Genomic DNA, 13,718 nt, shown 5'->3' with positions numbered 1-13,718 from the left:
ATTCAGAAACATTAATTAAATAACCATTGTTTAACTGATCTATTGTGCCATGTTAATAACTCTAAAATAATTACTATTATTGCTTTCAATAATTTGAGGCTTTTGTTAGAAATTTGTAATAAATTTCGAGGTAAATTAAAATTTCCGGTTGATTAATACAATCGCCGAACGGTAATATTCGATCACACATACACACAATTGTAGATAGCATATAATGGCGCGTTACATTCGCGAATATGTTCAGCTAATGAATTATATTTCCGTCATACAATAACACGTATAGAACTTAAACACGATCTTTTAAGAAATGTCTTAATTAATCCTCAGAAGCGTTTATAGCAAATTACTTCTTGCTGCGGTAATTAGGCAAAATTACAACGTTCACGTTGCACAATAAAGTAGAACAGACGGCATGAGAACTACGTTGATGCAAGAACGACCGCTTTAGTTTTGCTTATCATTTGCTGCGTGGAAACAAAATCTTATGCTCAAAGCATGTACTTAATCGCCTTAATCGAAATAACGCATTCTTCAAGACTTTTCACAATGATTGAAATAAGCATGTAAATTGATTCATAGATTACTATACCTATTCGTGCCCATTCATAATCGTGTTGTTGCTTAGCTATTAAAATGATAAATATATATTCTAAAAATAAGCAATTGATATTCTTGATTCAGCAGAGGATAATTAAAATCCAATAAATCTTAATGTAATATTAAGTATCTGTGCGTTTTTTTTCCTAATAACATCAATCAACGTTGATGTTGATTGATTTTTTGGAAAGTCGTAATTTTCAGAATATAGAGGTTGCGTTTTGTACACAGGAAACAATAATGTACTTTTGTATCGACAAATTATATCGCCGATGTATATTCCAAAATTTCTTCGCATTGTTGAAGGAAATTGACACGCAATTGCGTGCCTGTTGCGTGCGTTCGTTTGTTTATCACGCGTATGCGTGGCAAGTTTTATAAATACGCACTGTAAGCACTTTGAGAAATTTTAACGTCTTTGTTAGTCTCGATTATCGTATAACAATAAGTAAAAGGAATTAAAATGTTTCAGGAGATAGCTGTCGCACATATGAAGATGTAAGCACCTTTAAACGTTTAAATTTGCCACGATATAAATAAATATTAGAATACTTTATCGTTATTTACTTTTACTCAATTATAATAAACAATAGTTATATTATTCGCACACCGCAGATGAGTTTCCGAAAGTCATTCGGCGTTAAACATTTTTCAATACGTCAACATATTTATTATCGCAGGTTCGATACTCCCGTTTATTATTATTATGTATTATACAGCGATTACGTGAAATTCCGAGAATTATGGTGCGTTATCATATGTAATCGACTATTCCTTGTATGACTCGACCCGAGTGTTGAGTGTCGCCACGTACGGCGAAATACGATCCTCTGGACGTTCCTGGCCTACATTGCCACTCATTATGTGATCGAAAGTGAACGCTTAACCCTCGCCTCAGGAGGACAATATTGAACAATAGATTGTAGAACCGACGTATGTTACGTCACACAGTGTCGGGTGTAAATCACCAATGGCGTGTATAGCGATCTCAATTTGCAAATTATATAAAAATCGCGAATTTTCACGTTTCAACAGAAAAAAAAGAATTCTACTTAATATTTGCAATTACTACTTTATAACATTATGCATAACCGTTGCAGAGAGGTAATTTATTAGCACGGTTGTTAGAGTTATATATTGCAAGCATAATTCAACGATCAAGATGACACGTTTGATCTATTCGCTCGGCGCTATAGACAGAACATTCTTCTTCGTGAAATTGCGATGAGCGTAAGAACTGGGAAGAGTAATGCCGTTCCAGTCGTTTGAGGGTTTGAGGGTTTGTCTTACACGCGGCAATGTTTCTGTGTGTACTTACAAAGCGAAGTAATGTACAGCAGATGGTCATGGCCATCGCGAGGAACCGAGATCTCGTTTCGTCAGATCCTCGGAATTATGTTTGATTAGTATCAAGCGCGGAAATAATTTAGAAGCGGTTTTAATTCTTCTCGGGGAATCACACATCCGTCTTTTTATGATAAAATCAGAAACGACGTTAATTCTTAATGTTTGATAACGTTAATGTTTAATAACAATAATTGTATTATTTTTTAAGATTTTGTACACTTGCTCCGAATATAAATTTTTTACGATATATAACTTAATAAGTTTTATATTTGTTACATAGCAAAGATTAATTAAAAATAATTTATTATATTAATGAGAAAATAAACGTTTCATATAAAAAATTTCTTTCATAATGAGAAAAGGCTGCATAATTTCAAAGACTCTAAAAAATTTCAAGATTTTTACTTCATATTGTCGGTTACAACTCATAGAACACGATGAATTAACGAGGAAACGGAATTAATGAGAATAATTCTGAGGTAATTAATGAGAATCGATTGTAGAAACAATTCCCGGAGAAGAGATTGCGACAATGCTAGCAGGAATTTTTAAAGAGTGTGCTGCACATTGTCGGCCGCGACTCTCAGGATGAAAGCCCCCATTCAGTTGCTAACATTCGTTCAAGTGCACCTTTCTGAAAGCTGTTTCCAAGAGTGCGTATATTTTAAGTATACATGTTACGTTATATGTATCCTGCGATCACTATGCAACGTCTGAATCAGACTGGTAATAAATAGTAATAAAATAAAAGACGCATCAAAAATAGTTAAGTAATTAGCCATAATAATAATTGTTTCCTAAGAAACAATTAAACACGTAAGATAAAATGAGCGAAAATGTGTGATTAAATGTTACTACAGAATTATAGAAAAATTCTATTTGTCGCACATTCAATTCCGTCGATTCACTATTATTGAATCATAAACAATTTTTGTGAGAAAAAATATTGCTAAGGTAACACGGTGAGAGAGATGCCAATCTCGAATTGACACTATCTCGAATGGAACGTCGCTGCGGTACGAGTTGCGAAAGTGCATATACAAGCTTTCGGGTGAGGATGAGAAGCGAAGTAAAGATAAGGGTAGAAAAACGTCGAGCTGTGTGATCGTCCAGAAGCGACGGCGGTGGGGGAACGAGGGGGGTTAGAACCTGCGCCTAAGATCACCCCTTTCGAGCGCATGCTCATGCACCTTTTCCCACCCTGTCGCCGTGCTTTGACTCCCGATCGGAAAGAAGACTTGAGAGCCGAACTATCAGTTTTCCTTATTTTTTCGACTTCTTCCCGCTTGGATTTCAAGCACATCACTCCGAAATACGTTTCTCGATGTAAACTTGGAATTAACATCGCAAGATACATATCAACGTTTCCGTTTTAAAATATATGTATTAAGACCGTTTACTTTAATGATTCGACCTGTTTCACGATATATTGTTTTATCTTGGAACGTTGTTTTCAAGTCTATTTAACCTTGTTATTAATCGCAGATATTATCTTTTATTAAATTAAAATTGCAGAAATGAGTCTATATATAGATTTAGACTTTTACAAGCCTGTTTTGTATAATCCCCTTAAAAAACTCTTTTTAAGAACAGTATAATATAATATAAATTCCAGCAGAGAAGAGCACTACAAATCTAATTTCCATAGGAAGAGAAAGGCGAAAGTAATTCGGCGATTATAATTATAATCGATTCTCAATTAGAAGTCTCCGTAATCGCACGTTCGTCCATCGCAGCTGATCAGAAACCTCGTTTTAACTGGAACATCTTCAGCGTAGCGCAACCCTTCTTTCCGATCAGCCCGTTGAAGTCACCGATACTTCCGATACCTGATATAGTGAACCGTCCCTCGGCGTTGCGGTCCGTGTCCTCGTGGCTGTGGATGGAAGGGATGCTCGGCATATGGGTGGGGGTAGCCACCCTCACGTTCCAGCAGCCTGGTTTCCATCGGTTCGCGTTACGCGGCGCCACCGTACGGCCCGCGCCGGAGCAGTCTCCCGTCCCCGAGCTGATTAAGTCTTGTCCAACCTCGATGCGTTCGCGTACCCCCTATCGCTCACCCTGGATTCATCTTCGGGGGCACATCGGTGACGGTCGAACAGGCACGTCGACCGTTCGCGGGACACCCGCGACGATTCGCGACGGAGAGCACCGGCTGGTTGATGATGACCCGCCGACGCGCCTCGAGACCGAGGCGGACAATTCTTTCGCCGGGGTGGAAAAGTGCGTGGCCGGAGGGATGACTGCGAGGGCTGCAGGCACCGAGCGCTCGAGTTAGTCTCGGCCAGAACACAGGCCCAGCAGGATCATCGCACACGCACACTAGGCGCGTGGAGTGCGTGGATCGAATAGGCCGACACGACGCTTCACGCGCCGGATCATCGGGCGAGTGCAGGCAGTGGTGCTTCGGTGTAAGGTGTGCTCTCCCCGCCCGACCCCATTTACGCTCGAGGACACTCGCGCGAGCAAGGAGGCGCTCCCCCCGAACACTGCTGACTCCGGAGAGTTTATTTCATTTTCTTTCACCTGCTTCGCGCGCGGATTTCCTTTCTCTCTTCGCGCTCCGACACCGCGGACAACCGCGAAGATCAGGGGAACGTTTCCGAGGGAAGACGACGTCGAAGAGTGACCTACGGAGAACGGCGGAAAGACTGTGTTGCAGCAGGTGATTGTCAACGGCGATTTGTGATTGTGTACTTGTGATAATCGTCAGCTGTGATAAAGTTTCTCCCCTTCCTACCCCCCCCCCCCCCGAGAGATTTCGTGATGATCCAAGTTGACGCGGGTGATTGGCACGTAGGGGCTATACGCGAATAATCTTAAGCAATTTTCTCTAGAGATGGTTATTGTATCAATGGACATGATAGGTGCATTTGAAATAATTTCGATTCAAAGAGTATGAAATAATGATATTGCTAATAAATAACCGCGTTTTATTCTCAAAGTTTTAATTCGAACTTGCAATTTCTTACGTCAAGTTATCTTCAAATATAAAAAGATTTTTCTTTTTAGACTTCCAATATTAAAATAACAGATTGGAAGTATTGAAATAGTAAATTGGAGCAAAACGATATCCACTTGAGATTTTTATAATAAATGCATTTAGAACCCAAAAAGCATATTTGCTTTATCAAAATTGTGTAAAATACGTACAATCAGTATTGTGAGTATTTCATCTATATTTCTGCATTTAATTTTAATTAAATAGTTCTTTCTCATAAAATTATCTTTATAGTCGAGCAGATTTAAAGGGAATAATTTATAATCTACAAAAAGTCGCGTTACAATAGTGATGTGTCAGAAAGACTAGATTCGCACGATTATAGTATTTTCGCATCGACTGAAAGGTGGTGCGCTGATACGATAAATGCATTCTCGATCAACACTATTTTTGTGGGATTTTCTTTCTCGCTAAAAGTCTCCCCTCCACGAATACGTCACACACGTGCAGGCATTCTTTCGGATTATCTGAAAGTCGAAACGGTACCAGCGTGAACGTGACCATCAGACGGATTCCAGATCGTCTCGGGCGCATTACGTACCTTTATCTCGAGCGGTCAACCAACTTGCTTCACGGCTCGGGAAGGAGAGTGAGAAACGCGATTCGAGTGGCTCTCTGTCGGAGAACTCGAGACCCGGTTGATAGCACTTAGCTGACTATTATAATTCGCGCGAGTTTCAGATCGGCAAACACGTAAACCTTAACGTCTCGAGTACGAGATCGTAAACTTCATTTGCGTTTCAACGCGCGGAACTGGCGTCAAGTGTGTTCACGAAACTCGTGATCGTTGACGCGAGATCATCATTAGTGAAAGAGAGAGAGAGAGAGAGAGAGAGAGAGAGAGAGAGAGAGAGAGAAAGAGAGAGAGAGAGAGAGAGAAAATTTCTCCGTGCCGTATCGCTGGTGAACTCCTCTACTTTAAGCGAATGCATCTCAAAGAGATTAGTGGGAACCTAGGTGCGACGTCATGGTACGCATGTCGTGGAAAAAGGGAGACTCACGAAGGACTTTAATCGCGATCGATCCCGTGCCACACTTCTTCGACATCTTACGCGATCGTCGCGAGCCGCCACGAAACACTTCTTTCTTTTCTGTCTTCTGAAAATACGTAATTTTTCATGTCGAGAGTACTCGCGCTCGAGTGTTGTCTCGAAAAATAATCACCGCGTTGATCCGCGGATCGAGTTCATTCCCTGGATCTCGTATATATCCCCCCATCTGTACCCCCCTCCAGCTCCACTGCTCTTATCCGGTGTAAAAAAGATTTCGCTTACTGTCGGACAGACAGACGGTTGAGTCTCATGTCGTTCCTACCGCGAGCGTGTCGCGCGACGACGTCCCTGAGCGCGGCTCTTGAACTTACGGTTCTCTCGTTCGTCGCGCATCCTTCGTGTGCCTCCGCGCAAAAGATATTGTTACAATCGCCGGGGAGTCTTCGAAGAGAATCGCGTTGCCCCACGAACACCAATGGCGGGGACAGGGCGGCGGAAGGGACTTTATCGTCGACCGGTATATTGAGTAGCGTGTGACCGTTGGAAGAAAGTGAGTCTCTCTGCTGCGAGCAGCGAAATTCCAAGACGACCGTGACGCACGACGTCTCTCGCGGTTCCGTTTTCGACAGGCCGGCACCCGGGGACTTTTTGTTCAAGCCGTTCCGTTCGTGCGCGATGTCGCAGACGTTCCCGCGACAAGGTAAAGAAATTCCGCCGATTAAACGAGGGCGCGTTTCGAATTCCTAGAGGTTTCATTTGAGTGACCTCAATGAGTATAGTTCCGACTCGACGCGGCGTTCGTCTCGACTCTCTTTGCCCTGCGATCAGTTCTTTCTTCCTCTATACTAATAGAAAAAAAAATCAAATTCCGAACAACAATAAAATGTTTTATGCACGATTCTTTTGTTATATGCAGAAATAATCGGAAGGATTAGCGTAACGATCGACTTCTCGCATATTCAGCGTTTCGTTATCTTCGAAGAAGAATGACTGCGAATTAAAAACACACGCACCCTTGACAGTCGCTTTTTTCGCGCGACACGCGTAAAAATCTGTGACGGACGGCAACGGTAATTTGCATAAAGCGAAACGCGATCGAGAAACCGCGGCGCGTAAGCGATGCAGCGGCGACGCGGAAAATGGCCGAGAAATTCGGTTTTTGTTCTCATCGATGGACGATGTAAATGCGAAATAAATCCGCGCTGGCTACGGGCGTACGTCTGGGAAATATGTAATTTAAACTCGAAATGATTTGTCGCAAGTGAGTTATTCCACGGTACATCGAAATCCGGGCGGCACGTCGCATATCAGGCGACGCATTAACTTGTCGTACTATTACGAGAACCGACCGGCCATACCCGCGTATATACGAGCAGTAAAATCGTCTCAACGGCATTGCAAAACGCGAGGGTGTATTCGTGCTTTTGGCCAATCGCCGAGCATCCACGCGCGGTCAAATACTTTCGGCCGGTAATTTTATCTTAATCGTAAATGTAAACGATCATCACGTGTCTGATTTCGTGCCAGTGTGTCCAACAAGTTTAAAACAATTTTTCAAAACGCGCAGGAATACCACGCGAATCAGCAGAAAAATAATAAACATCCATTATGCGTCACCACAGTTTTTCGTCAAAACCGTTTTGTAATCCCGCTATTTTAAATTACCGCTGATTTTCCTGATCAGTAATTCTAGTATAAACATAGAAAGTCGACATAATCTACAAAAAATATTTCTATTCAAAAATTAATATTTTCTGACAAATCTGACTGTGGAATATTCCATTTTAATATTAATTGTTGCAACGAGATATAATATAATTTTGCGATACAAAGGCTATTTTAAAGAACTTATCGAATAAAAGACTAAAAGCGATAGACTGTTCGGAATATGTCACTGGAAGTTCACGTTACTTCATTAAGTGCTGAGCAACGAACTGTCAGTCAAATTTATCTGCTCGTTTTCGATCAAGAATAACCATTTCGATTGTAATTCTAATTATCTGACAAACTTAATGCATACCTCTTCTCGGTATTATAATCAAATAAAAAGTCATTTTATTAAATCGTCTTACACGTCTCCTATATCTCTTTAGAATTCACTGTTACATTATGAATACAAAATTCTCAGATTTTTACGAAAATACCTTATGTTAAATACGCAACTATTGATTTAGAGATACTTCTGTCATGCAAGATTAATAATTTAACTATTTATATCAATGAAAAAAATTCATAATAATCAGAAAGGTTAATTTATTGTTAGATTATTTTAAAGATTTAATAGAGTAAATCGGAGTTGCAAGCAGTACCTCTATCGAAGTTATAGAAGCATATAACACGCAGATATGTAATTATAATCCCTATGCTAAATGCAGCTTGGAAATTCTCAATTTTGCTCCAAGGTACATTTCTACGAGAACATTTTATTTCTATTCAGGATGTCTTCGTTCTATTTAAAACTCGAGTCCACGCTCGTCGTTGGCGGTACGAGTGTGCGCAAGTAGCGCATTATATGCGACCGCGTATAACGTAGCCGTTTGTCCGGGCTGCTGGCTCTGCCAACAATGTATCCAAGTGTGGACAACGCATTATATTTCCAACCGTCGAAGACGCAAGACGCGAGGATTGCTAATCTTGCCCATCGCGACACGCGTGTACACGGATGCACACGCACGTCGCGCACGCCGGCCGGCGTTGACAAACTAATCCCTGCGCTATACCGGGTGATCGTAAAGTACGCGCTGACAAGTCGGCAGTCGTGTAGTATTTTCGTGGCTTAGTCGCGCCTGATAAATCTCGCGCGTTAGCCTCCGGCGAGCGCACAAACTGTCGTAACACCGCGTCACATTGGTCCCGAAAATTACAAGTTTATGAAATTTCTGCGGACTTCATGGCGCAATCAATACCTCTCGCGAATTCTCGTCGCCGTTGTGGCGAAACGCGTCTGAGCACTGAAAGTGATTTCGAAATAACACTTCGCGCGGAAATCGCACCAACGTGAGGATACATTGAGGTCTTGTCTTATATTGGCGATCATTTTGCTAGGGATAATGATTTCATAATATTACGTCTATTAGTACGATCAAACGCAATAGATTTCCTCCGTTAATAATTATAAATGACATCCTCCTCTCCGTGTCGCAACGATTTTCGATTATCACTTATCTTCTTGCATCGCTCGCGAATACGAATGAACGAGACGAATGATATCCGTTGTAGAATATGAAAACAGACATTGTCACATTAATAACGACCGGCTGAAATTCCTTGAGCTAAACAGCCGCGTTAGCGTTAGCCGTAGAAACCAATCCCAAACTGTTGATGGTATTGCGAATTAGCGTAGAATACTTAATCGTACGAAATCGATCATCACGCTGCAACTTTGTTGCGTTAATCGAGCAACAAGTATCCAGTCAGTATTCTAATGACGATGCGCCCGGTATTACACAAACTATATATACTCATTGTCAGTATTACACCTAATCAAATATTCTGCAACTTTCTGCATTAACTTCTGCAATAATCTATTATTTGCTAGAAATGTCTCATAACAATTAGTGAGTTTCGGGAAATTAGTGACTTTTTCTTTCTTTATTAATATCATTCTTGGTTAACAATCGACAAAAAAAGTTAACATGATAGTTGACATACTGTATCTCGCATTGCAAAATTATTGCAATAAAAATTAAAAATGATTTCCTCGCATAGATATATAGAACGTACTGTGCTCTAAACTGACAATTGTATGTCCAAACAAACAGTTGTAACATTATCTTCTTAAAACACACGTTTTTCAGATATTATAACTCGAACAAATTATGTTAGCTTTTCGATACTTTTCTTAAATTTAATTTTTGAAATGTCACAGAGAATTTTTTCACAATGATAATCAACATGATATTATAACTCTTCTCGTTTAATGTCCAATTTTAATTCATTATGCCGGAAATAAAATTGTTTAGAGTTATATAAATGCAACAATCAATCTCGCGGAGTCGAAAGTCAATACCGCAGACAATCAGTATGAAAATGAACGTTACGTGTGCTCGTATGTGCGCCGGGTTCGATACCAGTTAAGTTAACTGGTGCGAAGTGGGTTTACCGCGGTAAAAGGCGGGTTGTACCGGCTAACCCCTTCAGTGGGCTATTATCTGCACGCGTGTGCCCTTAGCCTATTTTTTTATTTACGACGCGTAAGTCAACCCCATAACATCGCGACAAGAACAATTCTGATATAAACTGCTCAGTACTATTTTGTTTTCTCTTCTCATTTTGTGGGATGATTAAGATCGTAAAAGTACGACATATCAAATTTTTTATTTAATATTAACGAAATATCTTGTCCCTTGATACGAAGAACTTTAGTTACAATCATGTGATTTGCTCGAATAGATAGAGAAATAAAAAAAATTTACTAAGAAATCTCTCGTCTATGTCGTGAACTGGACTATTTGACTGTTTAAGCAGCGAGATTTAATAAATTCAATTTTTAACCGCGCGTTAGTAAATGAATGACATTATTGATTGAAGTACGGTGTTCCTGTTGATTAAACTGTTAGTTTTCAACTTCAGGTAGATGCAGTTCACGATTTAGGAAGGAAACCCTTGTCCTGCTTTTTGAAGTAATTTTCAAGTAATTAAGTGAAAAGGAAAGGCACCGCGTGTAATGGTGGATATGCCGCGCGAAGAAGACTTTTGGATAGCCTGTAATTTTTATTCTTGCGTAAATGACAGTTTGAACTACTTTGCTTGCCAAATCATGATTTTTTTCGTAATTTTTATTTTCTAAAGAGTTCCGTCATATCTAAGAAAAAGATATTTAAATAGCTAATAAAATTCTAAATTTTACTTAAAAATGTTTTACATTATTACACTATTTTGGAGTTCTAATGCACAATTGTCATTTACTTGCATTTATTATACTTCTCAACTGTCTTTTTTTCTCCTTTGTGTCTTTCGTCTGGTATCCTTCTTCAATCACAATTCAATGGATAGTGGACTAAGAAAAAGTTCTAAGAGAAAAAAGTATATCGAATAATATTTAATTAAACTTAATCGATCTCATTAAGCGTTCGATTGGTGTTCAAAGTGTACTCCGATTATTATCAAATAATTTCCAACTTTGCTCAGAGTCATTAATAGTTTACTGAGTCAGTAATAGAGACGTTGTCATCTTTCGGGAGACTGTGACAAATTTTAGACCTAACTTGAATGTTTTTTCAACAGGATATTTACTTAAGCTGTTAAGATGAAGGGTTTTGGCGGGACCAAGAAGATAGAAAGAGAGGTAGAACAGAGAAAGACAGTATGAGAGGCGGAAGCGGGAGAGGGGGGGATATAGAAAGTCGAAAAAATGAAACAGGCTGATAGACGGAGCGAAAGGGGGATAGATCGGATGGAAAGGATGGGAAATCAGAAGAAAAAGAGTAAGGAACGGAAGAAGGGAACTAGCGATCGGCAGGGGTTGGAAAAGGGCGGTCGGGGAGTTGAAAATATGAGATCCGCTTTGGTAGGGACCACCTAGCCAGCCTCCGCTTCTTTCCGCGGCCTCCCGCTCCTTCCCGCGGCTTATCCCCACTCACGCGGTGTCCTTTCCGAGATCAGACGGCGCGCGACCGTAGTGGGGATACTCCCAGAATCCAAGATTGGTCGTGTGGGGGGTTGGACTACCCCACTACGAGTCGTAGTTCCCGCCTATCTCCCACCATTGGCTCTGCGCCTCCTCCAGGCATTGCATCGGTCGTCCGGTAGCTCTTAGTTTCAGGTTAGGAGCCTGCTAGGACGGGTCTCGTTCTCTCTTCTTGAGGTCATCCGGACGAGAGCGGACGAAAGGGTTCGCGACCCGGGTGCTTCAGTGGAACCACGAAACGAGGAAGGAGAGGATATCAAGAAAAAAAAAACACGATCGTCTCTTTACCTCTCTGCCCTTCGACGGAAGAAGGTACTCTGGACGTGAGACATCCGGCCTGCCGTCAAACTGATATCAATGAGACTCAAGAGACTCTGCTGAAGAACGGATTACGAGAGGAGAGCAGATTTCGAAATCGCGCGGCGTATCGATCAAGTGTTACCTTCAAGTGTCACCAAAGTGTTCCGAATCTCGAAGTGATCTTCCTCGTGTGACTGGAGGAGACTCCGTGCTCACATCGTCGTGATTGTTTTTTTTTTGTGTAAGTCGATTGTGCACCCGAAGTGCGCGAGTGTCGCGGACTGAGTCCCGATTTTGACGCGAGTGAGAAACACTGATCCGTTCCGTGATGCGCGCCGTGTGATGCGGCAGCGGGTAGAGATCTGCTCGCATCATCGCTACGTAGACGACGAGGACGACGAAGAGGAGCACAACGTCGATATTGGCGGACTGTCCGTGAGAGACTGCGCGATCTTGACAAGTCCGCGGAGTTGGTCCGGTCCAGGAGTTCTATGACCCTCTAACAGTAGTGGCTAATGATACGGTGACGAATGATACGGATCAACACAATCCGTCGATCGAGGAAGATCGAGACACTTAGCACAGTGCTGATAATGCCGTGGTACCGAGCGCGTTTTCGACAAACGTGAGACTATTATCTAGCCCGTCAGAATTGTGTCGTGCAACTTGATTCGACGACTGCTTGATGTGGACGAATCGCGACGTGATATACCTAAGCTCAGACGATCGGCTCGGATCGGCAGAACGACGAGAGAGAAACCGATCGAAGTACTTCGCTTAGACTAGAAATCGATAAATAAGAGTACGCGCCGTATACGAGTGATAACGATCAAACACTTGCAACGCACGGCATCGTAAAGGTTGAAAAATTCTCGAAAAGGAAACGTCTGAAGATCGAATGCGCGCTGCCGCGGGAGAGTGTCAGCCCGGCGATGCTCATCGCGTGGCAATAACACGAAAGCGCGAGCCGCCGAGTGGACGCGTGACAGTCGTGACACGCTACGCGCTGCATCGTGGACTGCCGGTGAGAGACGGTACCGACGGAACCGCCGCCTAAAACGTGTTCCCCGAGTGCGACCGGCAACGGAGGCGGAGGCGGCGGCGGCGGAGGCGGCAAACGAGGAAGAGCAGTTTTGCGTCCGCCGGAGAAGCTCGAAGCCGTCAAAGTGGCTTCGTCACTGGGGCTCCAGGGGCCGTCAGCGCCGATCGGGGCCCAACTACTGGCTACTGGTGGTTCGGAGGATGCGCCGACCGCGACCGTGTACCACGCCAATCTGGTAGCCGGTAGCAACACCTCCGTCGTGACAGCGGCACTCCAGCAGCCCATACTAGCGGGTCTGAACTCAGCGGCATTGGCCAGCATGCAGGCCTCCGCGGAGGCCAACTCGCGGAATATAACGACCATGGAATGGCTCTACAAGAAGGAGCCCTTATTCACGCTCGCCCACTTCTGGCAACAGGTAAGTGCACGACACGATGTTCCACGCTCGATAACTCCCACGGGGTAGTAGTTCGGTGCTGTTGATTAGTGTGATTCCTCCCCGCGTTGCCCGTCGTGTGAGACCGAAGTGATGATTACGCGACCTTCGCAACGTTCGGCCGGAAAAGAATCGCGTTGCCGATCAGTGCGAATGTAGAGAAATCGGAAAGTATCCCTTCGTTACGTGACAGGAAAGTGATCGCGATCGTTGCGTCTACGTGCACGTAGCTTCGGTGACGAGGATTAGTGCGGATAGGCTGAGGAGCGAGTATTTTGGGTCACGCGAGAGCGAAGTGATCAGGATTGTGCCGATCGAGTGTATTTTGTGTTACAAGAGGGAGAGAGAACTTTGTAGGTGTACGTTCGTTCTAT

General features: G+C 42.6%; 1 protein-coding gene and 1 long non-coding RNA gene across 7 annotated transcripts in view; one reads left to right on the top strand and one right to left on the bottom strand.

Annotated features, from left to right (window-relative positions):
• Positions 1 to 13,718, bottom strand: part of LOC139812237 (uncharacterized) — a 170,322-nt gene that overhangs the window by 122,780 nt on the left and 33,824 nt on the right. The gene's annotated exons all lie outside the window — the stretch shown is intronic.
• Cut (homeobox protein, cut) overlaps positions 4,226 to 13,718 on the top strand; it is a 136,557-nt gene continuing 127,064 nt past the window's right edge. For 4 of the 6 annotated variants that reach the window (XM_071776913.1, XM_071776911.1, XM_071776910.1 and 1 more), the window contains exons 1-2: positions 4,227 to 4,609; positions 11,689 to 13,326. In XM_071776913.1, the coding sequence (XP_071633014.1) occupies positions 13,228 to 13,326 (99 nt within the window). In that variant the 5' untranslated portion in view covers positions 4,227 to 4,609; positions 11,689 to 13,227. Of the gene's footprint in view, positions 4,610 to 11,688; positions 13,327 to 13,718 lie in introns of all 6 variants that reach the window. The other 2 variants (XM_071776914.1, XM_071776909.1) reach the window with 1 other exon arrangement.

The sequence above is a fragment of the Temnothorax longispinosus genome, chromosome 4 (assembly GCF_030848805.1).
Source record: "Temnothorax longispinosus isolate EJ_2023e chromosome 4, Tlon_JGU_v1, whole genome shotgun sequence".
Lineage (NCBI taxonomy): Eukaryota > Metazoa > Arthropoda > Insecta > Hymenoptera > Formicidae > Temnothorax > Temnothorax longispinosus.
The sequence above is the reverse complement of the archived record's forward strand: the minus strand, read 5'-3'. Positions and strand labels throughout refer to the sequence as shown.